Source organism: Amia ocellicauda, chromosome 12 (assembly GCF_036373705.1).
Source record: "Amia ocellicauda isolate fAmiCal2 chromosome 12, fAmiCal2.hap1, whole genome shotgun sequence".
Classification (NCBI taxonomy): Eukaryota; Metazoa; Chordata; class Actinopteri; order Amiiformes; family Amiidae; genus Amia; species Amia ocellicauda.
The window spans coordinates 32,990,379-33,012,260 of NC_089861.1; the positions used below are offsets into that span (position 1 = coordinate 32,990,379).

The following is a 21,882-nucleotide window of genomic DNA, read 5'->3' on the forward strand; positions in this document are numbered from 1 at the left end:
ACAGATGCTTATCTATAATCCCATGTGTTACAGGCAGGCGATATTGATATGCAAAAAGAAGAAACAAATCAACGAACACATACACTCTCTCTCTCTCTCTCTCTCTCTCTCTCTCTCATGCACACACACTCTCACGGAAACACGCATACAAAAACACACTCTCACTGAAACACACACACATATTCTCTCTCTCTCTCTCTCTCTCTCTCTCACACACACACACACACACACACATTCTCTCTCTCTCTCTCTCTCTCTCTCTCTCTCTCTCTCTCTCTCTCTCTCTCACACACACACAGACACACACATACACACTCACCCTCACACAGTCAAAAAATACTTCCAGAATTTTATGCAAAACATAGGGTCTCCGTTGGGTAACTAGAGCTAAGCAGTCAGTCAGTCACCTAGTAGCCTGTATTTATACACGCTTCTGTAGGCGAGCATGAAGGGGGCCCTTTATGTAAATTAGTACTGTAACGTCACCTATTATACAAATGAAAGAAAAAGAAAAAGGACACTAGATAAGTGACAGCTAAAGTGGATCCGTCAGATTGTGCGCGCAGGCGTGCGTTTGTGTGTGTGTTAGCGAGTGTGGAGCCTGTCTCTACCGCAGTCGCTGCCCTCCACTTTTCAGATGAGGCGGAGAGAGGCGGCGGAGAGCTTCGGTACTCAATCCTTAAAAGTTTGTCATGCCGTCGCACAGCCGTGGGAACGGGTTGGTTGGAGGGAAAGACGGCGCGCTGGGCAACGGAGCTGAAGACGCCGACGAAGAAGAAGGAGAAGACGAGAGATACCGTGGAAGAGGAGGACCAGGGACGCACAGAGGAGACATGGAGTTGACTGAAAAGTCGCTGCTGCCTGCCTCCAAGACTGAGGACCAGAGCGACGGGAGGGACTGCACCGAGATCACCGTGTCGGGCAGCCCCCGAACCCCCCGACCCGGCTCCCCGCACAGCCTCTTCTTTAAAAAACTGGTGGACAGAAAGTTGCTGCAGGGGGACAAGAAGCGGCTGTGCGCCTGGGCGCTGGGCGCTGCGACGCTGGGCATCCTGCTCATGGTCCTGCACGCCGAGATGTGCCCCGTGGTGTACACAGCGGTAGGTGACTACAGTTACTGTCATATATGAATCGTGTGACAGCTTTCACAAGAAACACTTTCAAAGCGTTACAAAGTACAGTTGATACCATACGTGCGACGCACAATAGGCATATATCCCAGTGCAAATGAGCGCAAGCAAGTGCAAACTGCACAGGGCTGCATGATGTGTGACCAGGGGGAGGGCAGCCGCAAGATCATCGCGGCTATCGCTTATACAGATTAATCTTCCGAGGGTGTAAGGAAACGAACTAGGACGAGCACCAGAATAAGAACACGCTTATCCTCCTCTTTCTTCTTCTACTTTTTCTTTGTTATTATTATTATTATTATTATTATTATTATTAGTAGTAGTAGTAGTAGTAGTAGTAGTAGTAGTAGTAGTAGTAGTATTGTTGTTGGATGATGGTGATTATTATTATTACTGTAGTAATACTGATTGTAGTGGTAGTAGTTGTTATTACAATTATTGTAATAATAACAATGATCATTAAGCAATCATGCAGTTTATGTATGTGCGATTTACTGCATAGGACTATAATAATAATAATAATAATAATAATAATAATAATAATAATTGGTATGCGTTCTCATGAAAATGATTTCGGGAAACATTAAAAACAAGGTGGTGCTGCTGTTATCTCTGGTATCGTGACCTGACTGTGCGAGGTTAGTTTTTGGGGGAAGAGTTTCGAAGTTGAAGGTGGCCGGTCGGGAGCACATCGCGCCAGTGTAAAAATGTACCCTTATTCCAGTTCTTTTGGGCACAACCGCGCAATTACCCACAGGCAGATCAATTAACGACACACCTTGACAACATAATAATTTCCTCATATTTACAGTTTCTCACGCACCACTGATGTTTCTACAGAGTTAGGTTAACATCGAAACAAAACAGTAATGACAATACATTAAATTATGTGAAAGAAGACTCCCTCAGGCTGGACCCCACAAACTCTAGACTGTATGGGGATGCACTTCCCCGATGTTACACGCCGATAGTAATTTCGTGGTAGCGATAGGTTTCGTGGTTTTAAATGGTTATCAATAGATGCTCGATCTTATCGATAGTTGTTGTCGATATTGCGGCTTTTCCACTTGCAAGGTAACAAAATACTTTTGAATCCAGAATTAGGAATAAACGGACACAATCAAAATCCCCCCCACCCTTTTTTCTTAAACTGAATTATTGTTATGGTTATTGCTATTGCTATTGTTATTGTCACTACTACTACTACTATTGGTGGTAGTAGTGGGTGTTGTTATTACTTATATTGTTATAATAATAATAATAATAATAATAATAATAATAATAATAATAATAATAATGGCCTAATAACAACACATTATTATCCGTTCGGGAAACAGGAAAAACAACTTTTCTAGTTATTTTGGAAGAAATCGCAAAAATACCCACATGCAAATCAGTTAAAAACGCACCTACCAAAAAGATTGGGCTTATAATTACGTCGTCATATTTACAGTATCTCGCATGCCACTGCTGTTTCTGTAGGTAGGTCATCGCAAGTCTTATTATTATTATTATTATTATTATTATTATTATTATTATTATTATTATTATTATTATATTGTTGTTCTTGTTAATAATTATAATAATACTATCTTAGTGTTGAAAAAACGGTATAGTGTTAGGCTAGCTATATATAGTAGCGACGCACAAAAAAACACAGGAACACGAAATTTCAAAGCATTTTAAGAAGAAAAATATTGTACAGGATATAGCGAAAACAATTATAGGAAATAATAGGTAACAGGGCCAGCTAACAGGAAATTATAAGTGCTATTTACTCAGATAATATTGTGCTACTTTATTTGTTATTATTTTTAGTAGTAGTACTAGTAGTCGTCGTCGTTGTTATTGTATAGCAATTGTAATAACAGAAGTAGTGGCGGTGCTGGTAGTAGGAGGTATTTTGTAGTAGGTGTAGTAACTATTGCTAAACGGCTCTTCATTGAGAAGAGCTGTTCTGCATCGGAACGCTAACATGTACATTGCGCGGTTTATTAGACAACAGTTTCAAGCCTCTGCTACACGGTGTTTAATGGTTAACTGGGCTACTGCAACAAAATATGCATTGCATAAAGCTGTATTATTACCCTTAGGGTTAGTACATTTGCATTGTATAATTTACAATATTAAAAACGCAGAACGTTGACTCACACACAGGAGCAGTTGATGTTGTCGATGGGAATTAGCATAATCTGTGTGATGGTTTTTGATTTGTTTCTTTTTTAAGTCGTTTAGTAATTTAAAAATAAATGTTTTCCTAACTTTAAGCCCCTGACCCCAACTGTAAACCTGACCCCAGCCCCTAGACCTGTTATACGTATGTGGTTAACGCCAGAGCTCAGTGGAAGTTTGACAGATATGTACAGTGAGGGAAAAAAGTATTTGATCCCCTGCTGATTTTGTACGTTTGCCCACTGACAAAGAAATGATCAGTCTATAATTTTAATGGTAGGTGTATTTTAACAGTGAGAGACAGAATAACAACAACAAAATCCAGAAAAACGCATTTCAAAAAAGTTATAAATTGATTTGCATGTTAATGAGTGAAATAAGTATTTGATCCCCTATCAATCAGCAAGATTTCTGGCTCTCAGGTGTCTTTTATACAGGTAATGAGCTGAGATTAGGAGCACTCTCTTAAAGGGAGTGCTCCTAATCTCAGCTCGTTACCTGTATAAAAGACACCTGTCCACAGAAGCAATCAATCAATCAGATTCCAAACTCTCCACCATGGCCAAGACCAAAGAGCTGTCCAAGGATGTCAGGGACAAGACTGTAGACCTACACAAGGCTGGAATGGGCTACAAGACCATCGCCAAGCAGCTTGGTGAGAAGGTGACAACAGTTGGTGCGATTATTCGCAAATGGAAGAAACACAAAATAACTGTCAGTCTCCCTCGGTCTGGGGCTCCATGCAGATCTCACCTCGTGGAGTTTCAATGATCATGAGAACGGTGAGGAATCAGCCCAGAACTACATGGGAGGATCTTGTTAATGATCTCAAGGCAGCTGGGACCATAGTCACCAAGAAAACAATTGGTAACACACTACTCCGTGAAGGACTGAAATCCTGCAGCGCCCGCAAGGTCCCCCTGCTCAAGAAAGCAGATGTACAGGCCCGTCTGAAGTTTGCCAATGAACATCTGAATGATTCAGAGGAGAACTGGGTGAAAGTGTTGTGGTCAGATGAGACCAAAATCGAGCTCTTTGGCATCAACTTAACTCGCCATGTTTGGAGGAGGAGGAATGACCCCAAGAACACCATCCCCACCGTCAAACATGGAGGTGGAAACATTATGCTTTGGGGGTGTTTTTCTGCTAAGGGGACAGGACAACTGCACCGCATCAAAGGGACGATGGACGGGGCCATGTACCATCAAATCCTGGGTAAGAACCTCCTTCCCTCAGCCAGGGCATTGAAAATGGGTCGTGGATGGGTATTCCAGCATGACAATGACCCAAAACACACAGCCAAAGCAACAAAGGAGTGGCTCAAGAAGAAGCACATTAAGGTCCTGGAGTGGCCTAGCCAGTCTCCAGACCTTAATCCCATAGACAATCTGTGGAGGGAGCTGAAGGTTCGAGTTGCCAAACGTCAGCCTCAAAACCTTAATGACTTGGAGAGGATCTGCAAAGAGGAGTGGGACAAAATCCCTCCTGAGATGTGTGCAAACCTGGTGGCCAACTACAAGAAACGTCTGACCTCTGTGATTGCCTACAAGGGTTTTGCCACCAAGTACTAAGTCGAAGGGGTCAAATACTTATTTCCCTCATTAACATGCAAATCAATGTATAACTTTTTTGAAATGCGTTTTTCTGGATTTTTTTGTTGTTATTCTGTCTCTCACTGTTAAAATACACCTACCATTAAAATTATAGACTGATCATTTCTTTGTCAGTGGACAAACGTACAAAATCAGCAGGAGATCAAATACTTTTTTCCCTCACTGTAGGTGCTATTGTTGTGAGTCATGCTTTAGTTCTCTAGGATGTTGTGACTGTTATTGTAAGTATGGCAATACAGGTTCATAAATCAGTAAATGAGTAATTCATTAATACTTGTTAAATGGTCGGTATGAAGTTGAGACGTGTCGACACATCTTTGTTTGTTTTTGGTCTGTGGATTAACTGACTGATTGGAGTTTTGGATAGAGTGTCAAGGTCGTGTCACTGTGTTGTTGTCGTGGTTTGATCACCGGGGACCAGGGCTCGAAACCCTGCTGTACTGTATACCTAAACTCTCCAGGACCAGGCCTTTCTCCATTGCCATGTTAAACTCCAGGTGCTAGGCAGACTTTTCCACCGGTCCGCACACGCCCTGCACATTTCCTGCGTGTTGGGAGCTGTGTTGGGACGGGCAGAGGGGAGAGTCTGGTACTGATTCCTTTCCTCCTGCGTTCCAGTGCAGACCTGTGGGAAAACTCAAGCGCCTGATCAGTAACTGGCTGAAACTCTGCAATACTGTAACAGTAATGGAGATGTCATAATCTGTGTGTGAGTGAAAGAGAGAGGGAGAGGGAGAGGGACACAGAGAGTGTGTAATAGAATGTGTGTGAGAGAGTGTGTGTGATAAAGTGTGTGTGTGTGAGAAAACAGCATTAAAATAAAAAGCACGTAGGGTATTCCATGCCATGAAAAGTCAGTTCAAATCAAAGCCCCTATCAGCAATTGGTTAAAATATTTAATAGCATAATTCAGACCTTTCTACTCGATGGAAGTGAGATCTGGGGACCAACCCAGAATAAAAACACAAACAATGGGGACAAATGCCTAATTGAAACACATCATAGGGAGTTTTGTAAAAATATCTTGCAAGTCCACAGAAACACCCCAAATAATGCATCCAGAGCTGATCTGTGAGTTTTCTCATTAATTATCTCAATCCAGAAGAGAGCAGACAAATTCTGGGCCCACCTGAATCAGGCCGACATACAGTCCTGATGAGACAGACAGACAGACTGACTGCACAAAACCCAACACACTTTAAACAAATTGACAAAAATCAAAAAATATATATACATTGCAAATTGGAAAATGATCAATATCACAAAGCAAATGAGTGTTAAACTTCAACAGACAAGTCAAATTGGCAGATTAGTTCATGAAGATTAAAAACACAAAAGAAAGACAAATATTGACACAGTACAGATTCGGTGACCACGGCCTGGCCACTGAAACTGACCGACACAAGAAGTTCTGGGCTTTCTCACAGGCTGAGAAATAGAGATGCACTTCCTGCTGTCCTGCTCCAAAAACAATAGATTTTGAGGGGTGGCCTATGACACAGCTGGACTGGGGTGTTCCACAGGGCTGTATTTTTTGTTGTAAGGCGAGCCATAGACCATGTTCAATAGATGCTATATAGTATGTGATGCTGTTGTTTTAAGGTGTACAACAGACAGACAAACGTGTACATGGAGAAAGTGAAACACAAATAGAGAAATAGACATATAGGCAGTCAGACAATATATAGACGATAGATCAATAACTAGATTGGTAGATCACATGAGATAAACAAATAGAGTCCTGCATTTCACAGATGGGGATCATGTGTTGACAGACATACACCGTATGCACTATTTTAAGATGTGAGTTTATCGCGCCTGACTAATTATAAAATCAGGTGTCACTCGGCTCAGCAATTTGTGTAAGTCTAGCCCCATGTATCAACTATCAGCCTGGCCGCAGCACCTCCGCCCCTGGCCTCCACGCCCCATCACCCAGGGTCACTGGCCACCTGGGGAATCGTGGACGAAACAGTACACAGCAGGGAGACAGTCCAAGGGTATGGTATGTGTATGAGTCCCCCCACCAGTTCCACACCCAGTCATCACCAGACATACAAAAATGTATTTGTGCGTTAAATTTACTTGTGCTTTAACCACACTAGATAGTGTCAGATAAAAGCTAAGGCCACAGTAGTGAAATGTGATGATGTTGCCAAGTGTAAAAGTCCAGATCTTGAGACACTTGTGGGAAAAGACAGGTCAGCAGGAAAGATGCCTACAGCGTAATAAGAAAAATAATGCATGTAAGAATGCAAATAATAAAAGGAACAGAAACAGAAGGAGAGGAAGAGGGAAGAAAAAGGGGTAATACAAGGAGTGCAGGTAAGAATGAAAATAACATCAAGAGGAACAGAAGGTCAAAGAAGGGGAAAAGGTGCCCTTTCGTTTTTACTCGCAGAATTAAGTCTTTAAAGAGGTGCAGCAGACGTGTTCTTGCCACATTGTTTTTATTTATGTGTGTATGTGCACCCCATTTTTATTGGTATCATTTTCAACATATTCTTGTATTTGAAACTCTTTATTGCCAGTTATTATGACCAGAAGCAGCTTTTAAAAAAGCAATGAAACCTACAATTGTGCTATTGTTATTACAATCAAATATTGGGGGAAATGACCAAACGCCCTGCACCAGTGGACAGCCACTTATTACTTCCGCAAGCGAGCACCAAACTACACACGATATATCACACGCTTTTATTATATGACGCTATCAAAGGCATGGATATGAACTCTGGGTGGAAGGCATTATGAGCCCACAATAACGACCCTGACACACCCTACTGGCATATAACATGGAGCTGGATCACACACAAATCTAAACCTTACTTGGAAGTAAGTTAAGATACTTTAACAAGACCTATGGAATATCGACTAATTTTATTAGGTGTTATCAGACACCCTTATCCAGAGTGACTTACAAATGTTATGATATAGCACATTGTTGTTGTTTTTTTACAAACAGCTATCCATTTATACAACTGGGTTTTTACTGGAGTAAGCTAGGTAGTATCTTGCTCAAGGGACCTGAACACTAACTGCTACCCCATACTGCTGGCCTAATAATTTAATAACATAAAACCAAAATATCCTCTGACTCATGCATTGTAGGGAATAAGGATGGTTTGCTTGGCTTTGGTTTCTTTATTTTTTTTGAACCTGCTTTGGCGATTATTGGTATAAACAGAATTAAGCTTCGCTTAAGGCTAAGCATCTCCAAACATGCCCGGTGCTTAATCATTGAAATGAGGAACAATAATTACAACACAACAATATGGTGTAATTTCAAAGATACTGACAGACACGTTTCCAAAACACACATATTTGTAAGTGCAGTCTCGGTGCTGATTTGCAGACACGTGTGAACCCCGCGCCCTGTTGTAGCCGGAGTTGCTGCTCTTGGGGGCAGACAGGGGTTAAGTGTAGCCTTTGTTCTCTGAGCACCTGAACACAAGGCGACATTGTTCCCGCCTCCCCTCCCCGCTGTGTAAACACACTTATATTATAATCAGGTCGGTGCTGGGTTTCCTCCTCTCGGGTCGATGTGTTTTGGCAGGCTCGGTTGCTGCGTGACTTTTCCGCTTCAACAATGAGCGTCGTCTCGCCGGGCCGAAATGTCGAGTCTCGGGATCGGCCAAGAAAGCGGGCGGCCAGAGAGCGGGACCGGGGCGCCGCGTCACTGTGGCCATCGCCCTGGCAACGCCGCCTTTGATCGGCTGCCGCTCACAGTAGCTAATAATAATAATCATCTAATAATAAGAACAACAATACAACGCGATAGTAGCTTTTGCTACTATATTATTATTGATAATAATTTTGAACAGAACTGAACAGAATTACAGTCGTTGCAATTAAACACACACACACACACCCGGGCGTTTCCCTGTGCCTGAACTGACTGTGTGTGTGTGTGTGTGTGTGTGTGTGTGTGTGTAAAATCAAGGTCCTGTTTCAATTTATGTAGCCTATTTATTTTATACCCGCTGTTCAGTTAATTTGCGCCCTGCACTACGGTCTAGTCCACAGTAGTCCTAATAGCCAGCGGGGATTCTTTACATTTTCCAAACGTCTCTCTCTCTCTCTCTCTCTCTCTCTCTCTCTCTCTCTCTCTCTCTCTCTCTCTCTCTCTCTCTCTCAAATTCAAATTCAAAACAAGCTGTATTGGCATGATATGTTTACACGCAAGTATTGCCAAAGCAATTGGGTACATTTAAATTATATACAATAACATTAAGAACTTTACAAATATAAAATAAAATAAAATATTGTGTTATTTACTTATATTTTACATGGCTGTGTTGTTGGTTTGGAGACATGGTTGTGGTTCTCTGGCCGTGTGGCATGCTGTTATGTACTCTGCTGTGATCACAGCGCAGTCTCTGTGCTCCCCCAGCACCACTCTGAGCCGCGCCTTCTCTCTCGCATATAGCGTCAACTCGAGATGTCTCAGGTATGTTAATAGTGGCTGTAAACAGCGGCTCTGTGTTTCAAGAGGGAGCTTGCTTGTTGTGTCATTGCCCGGGTCCCTGCACGATGCATTGCACTACAGTACAATACAGTACAACTCAATACAATACAATACAATATAGTAAACAGCAGTTCAATACAAGTCAATGTAGTACAGTACAGTATAATACAACAAAGTACAGAACAACCAACCTTCCTCACACACACACATTCTCTCTCTCTCACACACGTTTACTTACACACTAACACACACACTCAGTCAGGTCTGCTCTGTGCATTATGATAAACCCACTCTCCTCCACCGCTTTGCTCTTCTCTTGTCTCCTCTGCAGAACATGATCCCAGCCTTCATCATGAAGTGCTTGATCTCTCTATCAACTGTCTGCCTGATCTTCCTCATTGTGGTGTTCCATTACAAAGACATCCAGGTGAGTGAATACACATAGTCAGTTCATCAGTGTGTCAGTCAGTCAGTCAGTGTGTCAGTTTGTCCGTCAGTGCATCAGTCAGTCAGTTAGTCGTGTGTCAGTCAGTCAGTCAGTCAGTCAGTCAGTGTTTCAGTCAATCAGTGTGTCAGTCAGTCAGTTTGTCAGTGTGTCAGTGTGAAATCTGAAACCTTGGGGAGTGTGTCCGTGTTTAGGGGTGCCAGCACTGTCTCTGTTCCCGTGTGTGCCTGTCTGTCTGTCTCTGTCAGAAAGAAAGAGTTAGTCAGTGTCAGTCAGTGTGTGTATGTGTATGCGTATATGTTTGAGTGTGTGAGTGTGTGTGTGTGTGAGTGTGTGTGTCCCTTTAACACACTCAGCCCCCAGCCCTGCCCTGGTCAGCACTGATAAGAGCCTCAGTATGGCTCTGCCTACTGCTACCTGCCCTGACAGATCCCCCCCTGCCAGACCACCAGCCAGCCAGGCGAGAAGCAGAGGGGAAACAAGCACCAAACTGAGACCAATGCACTGTAACCTAGGCAGGCTCTGCGTCAATTTTTTTATTTTTTTATTTTTTTTATATATATTTATATTTGTTTATTTCATTTATTTGTGAGAAACAGCAAACAGTGCCTTACATTCAGGGATTCTGTGTTTGGGTGGTGTGTGTGTGGGTGGAGGAGGTAATTAGAAAGAATATCTTTAGGCCTCATTACTGTCAATGGGGATCGATCTACATTGGTGGCTCATAAATCACACACTGCCCCCCATGGGACAGAGATGTGCGATCCTCAACTTTTCCCCCCTGTCAGTTTGCATTTGAAATTAATGGGATGTATCTGAATTGAATGTTTTGTCTGTCACTTATACATTTGTTTCTGTATCCACAATGGGTACCTCGTTCTTTCAATATGTGAAACACATATATGGATCACAAAGCAACATGTGGTCGAAATGTAGCCGGTGCCTCCATGTATTTCATATAATCCGAGAAATGTAAAGTCTTCAACCACTTACTAGATTATGAAATCAATTTCGGTAATCGCTGGAGGAAGGGCAGAGACAAATGATCTCTTGTGAAATCCAATCCAATCAAAAAACTTGTGTATGATCTGAGGGATTTGAATTGGTGGCTTGTAGGCAAAGCTACAGGATCTGATCCCTTGGTCTCATCCAACTCCCCCAGCCCCACCGCCTCTGCCACCATCACCCCTCCCTCCTCAATCTGAGCTCTCATGACCCCCCACCCCCCCCACCCCAGCTGGAGAGTCTCAGGGAGCTCAAGTGACAACATTGAGCTCCAGCCCAGATTTCTGCCTGGTGTCATCTATATTTGTCTGTATGTCTGTCTGTATATGTGTCTGTCGCTCAGCTTTTACATGTGTCTTGTGTGTGTCAACATGTATTTATTGGTTTGTATGTGTGTGTGTCATTGTGTGTGTGTGTGTCTGTGTGTGTGTCTCATCAAATCTCTTTCACTCTTTACCATTCAGTCACCAAGGCACTTTCACCCTATCCTCTCTCCCTCTCCTCCTCCTTTCTCTGTATCTCTCCCCACATCCTCTATCCCTCCCTCTAACCTCCCTCTCTCAGGTCTTCATGATCGACCACAACCTGGAAGACTGGCGCATTGCCATCACGATGCCCCGGGTGCTGGGTATCATCCTGGAGATTGCCGTGTGCGCCGTGCACCCCTTTGCCACGGGCTGGGGGCCCCAGGAGCCCTGGGACAAGGGGGCCGGGGCAAACACTGGCAAGGGCAACTTCTCCTCACCCCCCCTGTGTTCCAGCAGTGGGCCAGCAGACGCCCTCTCAGAGCTGGAGCTGCTGCTGTCCTGCATGATGTTCCTGCGGCTGTACTTGGTGCACCGGGCCATGCTGCTGCACAGCAAGGTGCTCCTGAGCGCCTCCTACCGCAGTATCGGCTCCCTCAACAACATCAACTTCAGCTTCCGCTTCATGCTCAAGGTGCTGATGAACACCTATCCTGCCCGTTCTCTGCTCTGCTTCATCTTGATGCTGTGGCTCTGTGCCTCCTGGATGCTAACCCTGTGTGAGAGGTCAGTTGGGGGAGGGGGGGTTGTTGGGGAAGGGGGCGAGGTGGAGTAGGATGGACTTAAGAGCATTGCTAGCAGGAGCCAACTGGCCATCTAGAGCACAGGGAGAATTCCCGGTGGGCCGGTCAACCTGTGGGCCGGTGGGCTCGACACAAACACAATTCATTTTTTTTACATATATATTATTAATGGCCTGGGCCAGCCCACTCAATGGACATTACAATGGTCCCGGAACAGGGCCTGAATATTACATTTAATATCTGAGAGAGATCATCCAGGCTGTTCCAATGACATACAGCAAGAACATGTCAGACTGGTTGCAGCAGCCCTTAACCCCGCCCCACCTCTTCCCTCACAGAGCCACGAGTCTTTGATTCAATTTTGTAAAAAAACAAACAATAAAAATACATAAAAATGGGTAGCCAGGGCAGAGAGAGAGACAGATAATACAACATCAGTATTGTGTGTGCTACAGGGATGTTAATAGTTTACATTTTAAACGTTAACAAATTGAATGTTTATTTTCTGGAAAAACACTAGAACCGCCGACATTTTGTACTACATACAACCGCCACACCCACATAATGTGCGGCTCCTTTATAAAGCAGCTGTGTGATGACATGAAAAACAAAGAGTTGGATAAAACTTAATAGTTTTACATATGAGCACCACACCTTACATTTTCAGGGCAGAAACACATCTACATTGAAAATTAAAGTGTTTTTCTTATTATTGGAAAAACGAGCGCTTAAACATGAACAGGAAAAAACGAATAATAAATTAAACTTTACGCAATAAACTGTGTAAACTGGTGTAGAAATCGGTTTGCACATATCTAAGCAGATTTATACAATTATAAAACATAAATAACCAGTCATAAAAATAGCATAAAACTCAAATATAACATCTTATGCAACATGCAGCGCTTTGAAATGGCTCCGTCTATTACAGCTGCGTATATATCAATCCAGAAAACGTGCTTTTCAACACTACAGTGCCTTTGCAACAGGGCTGTTTGTGTTGCTTTTAGTAACCTGGGTGAGGGGCATCTTCAGTCATGTATAGATACTGAATTGTAGTGCCAACAGTAGTAAACCCTAACACCAGACAACCTGTCGCCAGCCTAATACAAAATAATTAGCCTACATCATCAAACAGGTGATTGATCAAAACATTAATGCAAAGACCTGGGTCTGCAACATGATCAAGATTGAATTCCAAGGAAAGTTAGACACTTGTTGATCTGATCAGAGGACAGGCAGACGAGAGCTATATCACCCTCGATTCTTCAACTGTTTATCAAAACGTGCGGATACACATTAACATAATGTTATTCAAGCTCTTTTATTTTTATTGTTTAAACATTCACTATGTAAACTACATTTCACAATCCTTCTAGTTAACTAACTGTACCAGTAAGATGATGCCAGATAGTTTGTTGATTAATGCACATTTCGAGCTCTCTCATTTCAAGCCCTATTCAACTTTTGTTTAATAGAACTACGCCATATGATATTTAATATTTTCTTCATATTTTTACTATGTATTTGAGCTTGTGTCCCCAAAAGTGAGTACGTCTCAGCAATTTATTACTTGATTTTTATATTTCTTGTAGAATGCAGCATTATAGTTCCTCTCATGAAAAATACTTTTTTAAATTCAACAGGTTAATTTTGGTTAGGTTTGAAACTCTACTATTTACATGACTCCTTGACAGCACCCTTTTATTAATTAAATTCATGATGATTCAGCCTGACTATAATATATTGTTTCCACTATGTTGCTGTATTTCTAATCTGCAGTTAAAACAAATGGAGGGGCTACGGCTGTTCTAGGTATTATACCATTCTTATTTTAAATTAGGCTTCAGATAAAGATGGGATATTGACAATTCAGTATGTGTTGTTTATAACTCTTACAACAGTTTACAGAGTGTGTGTGTTGTGTAGAACTCTGACAATAGCACTGTATTAGTGTACAACAATAGCAATATCTAGGTGGATGTATTAGGGGCTGGTGTGTGAATGTGCGTGTCAATGTCAGTGGAGAATCTGTGGATTGTCTGGGTCAAGGTACAGGGTCGATGTTTTAGTCCCAGTCCATCCCTGCTATATGCATTACAATGTAGTGTAATGTACAGGACTAGACAACTTTATACTGCACAGTAGTGGTCTGAAATACAACGCCCCTGCCCACCCCCACCCTCTTCCTCCTCTCCCCGCCCCACCCCATCCAGCTGATTGGTGACTCCATGGCCAATCCGCTGTTCTCTGGCGTCCCCTGCAGGCAGACGCGGGAGGAGACGGGGCGGATGGACAACGCCATGTGGCTGATCGCCATCACCTTCCTGACCGTGGGCTACGGGGACCTGTACCCCAAGACATCCTGTGGCAAAACTGTGTGTCTCTTCACTGGAGTGATGGTGAGGGAGAGGGAGAGGGAGAGGGAGGAAGGGTGCTGCAGTCTGTCAATCGTTCAGTCAGTGTTCGTGTGTTTGTCCAATCAGTTTGTGTGTTTATATATAGAGCCCTGGAAAAAAATAAGAGGCCACTCCAAGTTCAGAAATCAATGTTGAGTGGTCTCTTAATTTTTTCCAGAGCTGTATATGTGATTTTGTGTGTCCATGTGTACCTGTGACAATCTGAATGTGTGTCACTCTGAATGTATGTATCAGTGCATGTATGTGTATGTCTGTGTCAGTGTGTGGCTCTGTCAGTCTGTATGTCACTCAGGGTGTGTGTGTCAATGTGTGAGTGTCATTGTGTACCTGTGTCAATCTGTGTGTCACTCTGAATGTGTGTGTCAGTGTGTAGTGTGTCATTGTGTGGCTCTGTCAATCAGTTTGTCACTCAGGGTGTGTATGTGATAGTGTGTGTGTGTGTGTGTGTGTGTGTGTGTGTCAGTGACTCAAACTGTAGTTCCTGTCCGCTCTTGGCCCAGACTTGTAGCTTTTTCCTCCAACTTCCTTTACAGGCTCATAACACTGACTCACCAGAGGGAGAGAGAGAGAGAGAGAGAGAGAGAAGAAATAGAGGGAGAGAAGATGAGGAGGAGGAAGGGCAGGAGAGTTGTGTAGCAAAAAGTCCAGTACAGTACAGTGTACAGTACAGTCCAATCCAGTATAGTATAGTTCAGTCCAGTCCTGTTCAGTCCAGTATAGTATAGTATAATATAGTCCTGTCCAGTCCAGTATAGTATACTCCAGTCCAGTATAGTATAGTATAGTATAGTATAGTATAGTAAAGTCCAGTCCAGTCCAGTCCAGTCCAGTCCAGTCCTGTCCAGTATATTATAGTAAAGTCCAGTCTCCCCTCTCCCTCCTCCCCTCTCCCCTCTCTCCTCTCCACTCTCCTCTCTCCCGTCTCCCTCCTCTCCATTCCTCCCTTGCTCCCTCCCTTGCTTGGCTCTTGCCCCGCCTCATGTGACTAACAGCATCATCTCTCTCTCTCTTTTGTTCTCTTGCTTACCTAACGCAAGCTGACCGAGGAGCAAGGTAACTGTACTAACTCCCAGACCAATAATAATAATAATAATAATAATAATAATAATAATAATAATAATAATAATAATAATAATAATAATAGTAATAATGATAATAATAATACAGGACCAAAATAAGAAGCAGAAGAAGAGAGAAAATGAAAATGATTCTATAAAGTCCCAGAATACAGCTGCTATAAATAGCTGCAGTGCGACAGTAGAGTAGGAATTTGAGGAAACAGTGAATGTCTTCTCTTAGCATACCCCTCCAGACGCATTTATTGGAAAAGAAGACATATTAACAAAAAATAAATGAAATGGACACTCTGTAGGGCTTTTAACTGGAACATTGAGCCAAGAAAAACACAAACAAGCAGTAGAATAGGTAGCTTGAGAAAGTGATTATTATTATTATTATTGTTGTTGTTGTTGTTGTTGTTGTTATTCTTTTGGCTGATATATTTTTCCATGGTGCTAAGCTTTCAAAAATGGACTGAGTGGACACATGTGCTGATGATTGTTGTTGTTTTCGCCACGTGCCTGTGTGCCGTGCTGCTCTCAGGGACTGGCAGATGCATGGGGGCAGGGTGGCCTGTATGCCCGGACAAACAGCACAGTCACTGGTACAGTGGTGCAGTGTTTCACAATCCAGACACAAACCATGACATTTCAACACAAAGAATTGACTGTTTTCATTGTCACAAATCCTGCTTTAGTTCCCCAGAAACTAAATCCTACTACTACTACTACTATTTTCTGCTGTGTTGTGTGTATTGTGTGCTGTGCGCTTTACAGATAAAATATTGTGTATTGTGGTGTGTACACTAACTGTGTGTGTGTTGTGTCATGCTCCAGGGAGTGGGCTGCACAGCCATGCTGGTTGCTGTGCTGACGAAGAAGCTGGCTCTGAACAAGGGTGAGAAGCACGTCCATCACTTCATGCTGGACATCCAGATCACCAAAGAGGTGCGAATGTGAACAGTGGAACCTCTCTCTCTCTATGTCTTTCTGTATCTCTGTCCCCCTCTCTCTACTCTCTCTGTGTCCCTCTCTGGCTCTCTGGCTCTCTATGTGTGTTTCTCTGTCTCTCTTTGCCTCTATCAGGGGTGTTGCAAGGGGGTAGGCATCCTAGGCAATTGCCTGGGGCCCCGGGCAGAGGTGGGGCCCCCAAATGGGAAACCCCCCCCACTCTCACCGGAGAAAACTGCGCCGCTTCACCATCGGGATTTATTTTGCCTGGGGCCCCCACATACCCTAGAATCACCTCTGGTCTCTATGTATGTCTCTCTATCTCTCTGTCTCTCTCTATCTAATGTGTGTCTCTCTCTATGTGTCTCTCTGACTCTCTGTGTGTCTCTGTTTGTGTTTCTTTGTCTCTGTTTCTCTATGTGTGTGTATGTGTCTCTGTGATGTGTTGTTATATTTAGCCCCAGGGAAGGCGTCAAACTGAGGAAATTATTGCGCTTTCAGGAAAGGACTTTCTTGCAGCTTTAGCCTTGTAGTTGTGCTCAAGAGTTTATGAAGTGTGTCAGGGGGGTGGGGGTTGGACAGGGACATGGAAGGAAGTGGAGTGTGTGTTTGTGTGTGTGTGTGTGAGAGAGAGAGTCTAGGAAACAGTGTGGGAGTTGGTGTGTGTCCGTGGGGGGCAGGGAGGGACTGCGCTGTGTGACGTGCTGGCTGACACAAACCTCCCCCCCCGCAGGATCCACCTGCCAGAACCCCCAGAGATAACCGAGAGAGAGAGGAAGAGATCGCAGAGAGAGAGGGACTTGACTAGCTTAATGAGATTTAAAAGTCAAGGCGGCGAGAGGAAAGAGAGAGAGAGAGGCAGTCAGAGTTTCTATCCCTCTCTCATATCTGTCACAGAACAGGAAATTCAAAAAAAGAAAAGAAACAGGAAAAAAAGAAAAACAAATGAACACAGCGTGCAATCTAAGCTAATTACCTGTTTTTGTGTGTGCATATCATGCTTCTTCCTATATATAAATAAACAATATCTCAGACTCATGTGCACAATTGAAATATCTTGCAGCAGACATGCGACATCTAGATATTGTAGCTCTGCGATACTCAGTGATCAGATATACTACAGGGGGTGAGTGCTGCTTCAATAGGGAGCTGGGGGGGTAGGGGCTATAGGGACAGTGCAGACACACTGAAGTGTGGTAGGAGACAGGCATGTCATAGGGGACAGTGTTGTAAGGGTTGCAAAGTAGCACCAATTACATTTGGTATTTGGATTGTACGCGTTTGTACAGCCTATATGTGTATCTATAGCCATTCATGTGTGTGTGTGTGTGTACTGTACTGGAATATGTCTCTCCAGGACCAGAGCTGGAGATCCTTGACACTCTGTGTCTCCCTCTCTCCTCTCTCTCTCAGGTGCGAGTGGCTGCTGCGAATGTGCTACGTGCGTGCTGGTTGCTGCACCGCAGTGACCGGGCCAAGAGGGGTGGCGAGGACAGCAGGGGGCGCCAGAGACAGTTGCTGGAGGCCATCCGAGTGTAAGCAGGGTTCAAGTTATGGTGGGGCCAGGGGGGCTGAGCTAAACTGTAAGGTCAGGTCAGTTCCAACAGCCCGCCCCCAGGGAGCAGCAAAAGGCAAAGTTCGGCAGGATCTGTACATACTGATCACTTAAATATCATCCCCTTATTTAAATGTATTGATGTACATACCATAGCAGTACATTTTAGAAGAAATGTGAATTGCAAATGCAAGTACCCTGATGCAGTCTTATAATAATGGTTTAAACCAATTCCGTGGCAGCAGCACTAACCACAGCGAGGCCAGAACAAACATTTTTTCTCATTCAAAAAGCAGTTATCACTCACAATCAGGCTGGCCATATAAATAGATGCATTGTTATTGCATTGAGTAAACTGAAGCTAAATTGAGACGCTGCGCTGACCATAGTTTGTTTTGGTGGCAAAGGGCGTGTGTCGGTATAAAGCCCATTCATTAATGACTACAATCATACATTTTGTGTCTATCGGATTGTTGACCCTGCATGTTCTATTAGTATGTAGATGTGCATTGTTATCATTTAGTGGAAGTTGTCTTCAATCAGACGAGCTTTTCTGAAGTAAGTGTTTGTTGGCTTGTTTTGGAGATACGTTCTCATTTCAGAATGTAATGCGCAATGTAACGATATGCATGTAGTCTGTCCTGTTGTGTTGTGTTGATGTAAAATCTTAGTGCTTTGATGTGCATATTTTAAAGAGGACATTCAGTCATATGAGATAGTCTGAGTGTGTTTTATTGCCATGAAGGTGCATTCAACTCGAACCCTGAGTGTAAGTGACCCCCCACCTGTGTGTGTGTCCAGTCCAGTTAGTGACTCTGCAGCAGTCCAGTCCAGTCCAGTCCAGTCAGTGACTCTGCAGCAGTCCAGTCCAGTACATTCATTAAGTCTCCACTGCACTGCTTGTGAGTGTGTATTTCTGTCTGTGTTGATGGGCTCTGTCTGTCTGCCCCCCACCCCCCTCCTGCAATGCAGTAGAAAGATAAATGTCTGATCCCGCCCCCTCGTGTCTCGTCAGGTTTCGATATGCCAGGCTGAAGCAGAGGAAGCTGAGAGACAACGCCAGTGAAATTGTGGATCCCTCCATGGTACAGATTAAGAATTATTATTATTGTTACTATAACTATCACCATGCTTTTCAATGTTACTCTTATACAACTATTATTACTATAATATATCTGTCTCTCTCCCCCCACTCAGCTCCAGGTGATGCTGTATGATCTGAGCAGCAACTGGAGCAAGTCCTACAAGGATCTGGAGCAGCGCATTGTCACCATGGAGACCAAGTTGGACAACCTGGCCCGCGCGTTCCAGGACACTTCGGCGCTGTTGACCCGCATCGCCCAGCAGCCACGCAGCCTGGACAACAGCTTCCCCTAGCCCTGACACACACCCTTGCCCCGGGTCCCTGGCTGAAAGGGGAGTCACAACTTGTCTCAGACATCTCTTCAACTGGGATGGTGGCATCTGCCCCGACACTGTTTAAAGACAGAGAGGCACCCCCCGGCACTAGGGGCAGACTTTGTATGCAAAGACTTTAAAAAGCAAAAACTCCGCCCTGCTTGTGTCATGTGACTGGACACACACATACTGGTCCTACTAAGACCGCATCCCCCTGTTCTTGAGAACTGAGACAAAACTAAAGGGAATACAGTAATAATCATAATAATATCACACACATATATTTATTAATTAATGTATCTATAAATCACAAACTCTGCTTGGTCCACTTGGTCTCGGGCCCTGTGTGTTTTGATAATGGTGGTGTTGATTATTATTATTATTATTATTATTGTTGGTCTCTTTCAGCTCTGCCTTTTAGTTCTTTGTTTACTTTAATATGTGTTTTGTCTTTTGTTTGTTTTATTGTTATTGCAATTTATATAAACAATACAAGGGATACCATTAGTTTCAGCATCAGCAAGCATTAACAGACCTTTACTTAAAACCAGGGGGAGACTAAGAGTTTTCACACTCTTCCTTTGAAACTATGTGATTCAGTTTGTTCATTTGTGTACAGAGAGTGGCAGCTGCGCGGATTCGGGTTGATGGATCTGAGCTGACTAACCTGTGACCTCTCTCTTAACCGAGGGACACAACCGAGACAGTAGTTATAGTTTAATGAGCAAAATGTATTCAAAGGAAACTAATTGTTTGACAAAGGGGTGTGAACAAACTTTCCATCACCGCAGTAGAGTGAGAGGGAGCGGGCGGGTGCGAGGGTATTTGCCGGTGAACACGACGTTCATCTATAAAAAGTAGTGTTCTGAAACCAAACGATTTAAAAACTCGCTGCTTGTTCAGTTTCAGCTTTGCAGAACATTCTGGATGTATTATTATTTGTATAATTACAGGTTGTATTTAACGTTATTCTTGTTTTAACGAATATACACAAAAGCAATGTGTTTTCAGTTTATAATAACGTTAATGTCATCCAAAGCATTGAAGGTTTTATGTGTATTATTATTTTCTAAGCCGCCTTTAAGTACGAGCCAGTTTTTTGACACAATCATTATTAGTGCGTTAAGCCGGCCTGGCAGTTTTACAGGTTCAAACAGATATGTATCTGTTAAATCGGCCATGTTGATATCATTTTAATCTTGGCGTGTCCATCTCACTTTTGAAAAAAAAAAAAAAGGACGTTTTATTTTTTGCAGTTATTTTGTCTTCAAAAACACTTCTCAAAATAGCACATTATTAACGCCTTTCACGATTTCAGGCTGTAATCAGATTCACGGGAAACAAGCAGAAGTTTTTTTTTTCCGTTTCTAAAGCTCGCAATGAACAGTGTTAGCGCACCCTCTGCTGGCGAGAATTGGATAGTGCAGTCACTGGGCATTTCTTTTTTTTTATTATGCTCAGATTGTTCACAACGCAATTCCAGGAGTACAGCTCAAATGCATAATTTTGGTGTCCTAAATGGCTCTGCTGCACATCGTTCACAACCCTTTGACAAATAACAACAAATCTGATGCATGCACATCAGTTTTCTAAACAGGATTGGAATTGTGAAACGTCTGTTTTTTCTGTGTCTGTGGATGTGTGTGTGTGTCTATTTATTCCCCTCCAAGCAAACCATTAATGCCAGCAAAGGATTGGTGTCTAAGGTTATATCAGTTTTATAATTTTGGTGGTTCAAAATTATTCTATGCAGTCCATCTGTCTGTCTCTGCAAATTTGTAGCAGACACCTAGGCAGGGTCACACTCCTGGGTCAGCACAAGACCGCAGCGCTCCGGGCAGGGTTTCTAGACCACTGTCGATCAGTGAATGACTCACACCTGGAACCAACAGGGTGACGTTACCTCTGACCCCAAAATGACTCCAATCAATTTAGTAATGAAGACCCCCGAGTGTGGAATGGCCCTCAGGAACCCACTTCAACCCTGGAGGACAGGACCTGCCCAGCCCTGGTCTGTGCAGACAGCCACACTGCTTCCTCTTGGCTTTTGTTTTTCTTTATTTTTAGAGCTGTCACGCGTCCAGCTGGCTCCTGCTTTCTACAAGGAACCTGTCGGCTCATTACCGTTCAATTGTTGTCACCTCTCAAATCTCCTCTTATTTCACTTCAGACTTTTCAATCTCCCACTTTAACCGGGACATATCACTGGAATCCGGTTGTTACTGGACTGCTTCCCATGATTATGATGGAATACTATTGTAATTGTCTTTTGACTGCAACTGCTTCCCATTTGTTTCTTTTTAAATGCCATGCACCCCTCTCTTCCGATCACTGGCTCCAAACAGACAATCTGTTTCTGCCGGGGTTTAAAAGTTTAAAGTGAAACAAGGTGAGATGACGTGAAGCATTTGAGAAAAATAACGTTTACAGCGTTATATATATATTTTGCACATGATCAAATTTCTGCTATGTAAATATGTATTTTTGTATTTTCTAACTATTAAAAGTGATTGCCAAACTGACCGCCTCTCATTGCATTTCTTTACAGCTCCCCAGTGCATACAACAAACCCATCAGTGTTGTTCATCTCAGTGCTGACCTCAGCATACACACACACCA

General features: G+C 43.2%; 1 protein-coding gene across 1 annotated transcript; it reads left to right on the plus strand.

Moving 5' to 3' along the window:
* The first annotated feature begins 211 nt into the window (after nucleotides 1-211).
* kcnn4 (potassium intermediate/small conductance calcium-activated channel, subfamily N, member 4) lies at nucleotides 212-21,785 on the plus strand. The gene is made up of 8 exons (XM_066719397.1): nucleotides 212-1,100; nucleotides 9,715-9,810; nucleotides 11,398-11,864; nucleotides 14,148-14,283; nucleotides 16,197-16,307; nucleotides 17,724-17,845; nucleotides 18,881-18,950; nucleotides 19,063-21,785. Exons 1-8 carry the CDS (start codon nucleotides 693-695, stop codon nucleotides 19,240-19,242), a joined length of 1,590 nt encoding a protein of 529 aa, XP_066575494.1. The 5' UTR covers nucleotides 212-692; the 3' UTR covers nucleotides 19,243-21,785.
* Nucleotides 21,786-21,882: the final 97 nt, after the last annotated feature.

Bases quoted from the DNA above. Each gene is read 5' to 3' on its own strand.
- kcnn4 (XM_066719397.1), top strand. From the start codon at position 693: ATGCCGTCGCACAGCCGTGGGAACGGGTTGGTTGGAGGGAAAGACGGC. The intron at 1,101-9,714 runs GTAGGTGACTAC...TCTCCTCTGCAG, and splicing joins GCCCCGTGGTGTACACAGCG to AACATGATCCCAGCCTTCAT. The intron at 14,284-16,196 runs GTGAGGGAGAGG...GTCATGCTCCAG, and splicing joins GTCTCTTCACTGGAGTGATG to GGAGTGGGCTGCACAGCCAT.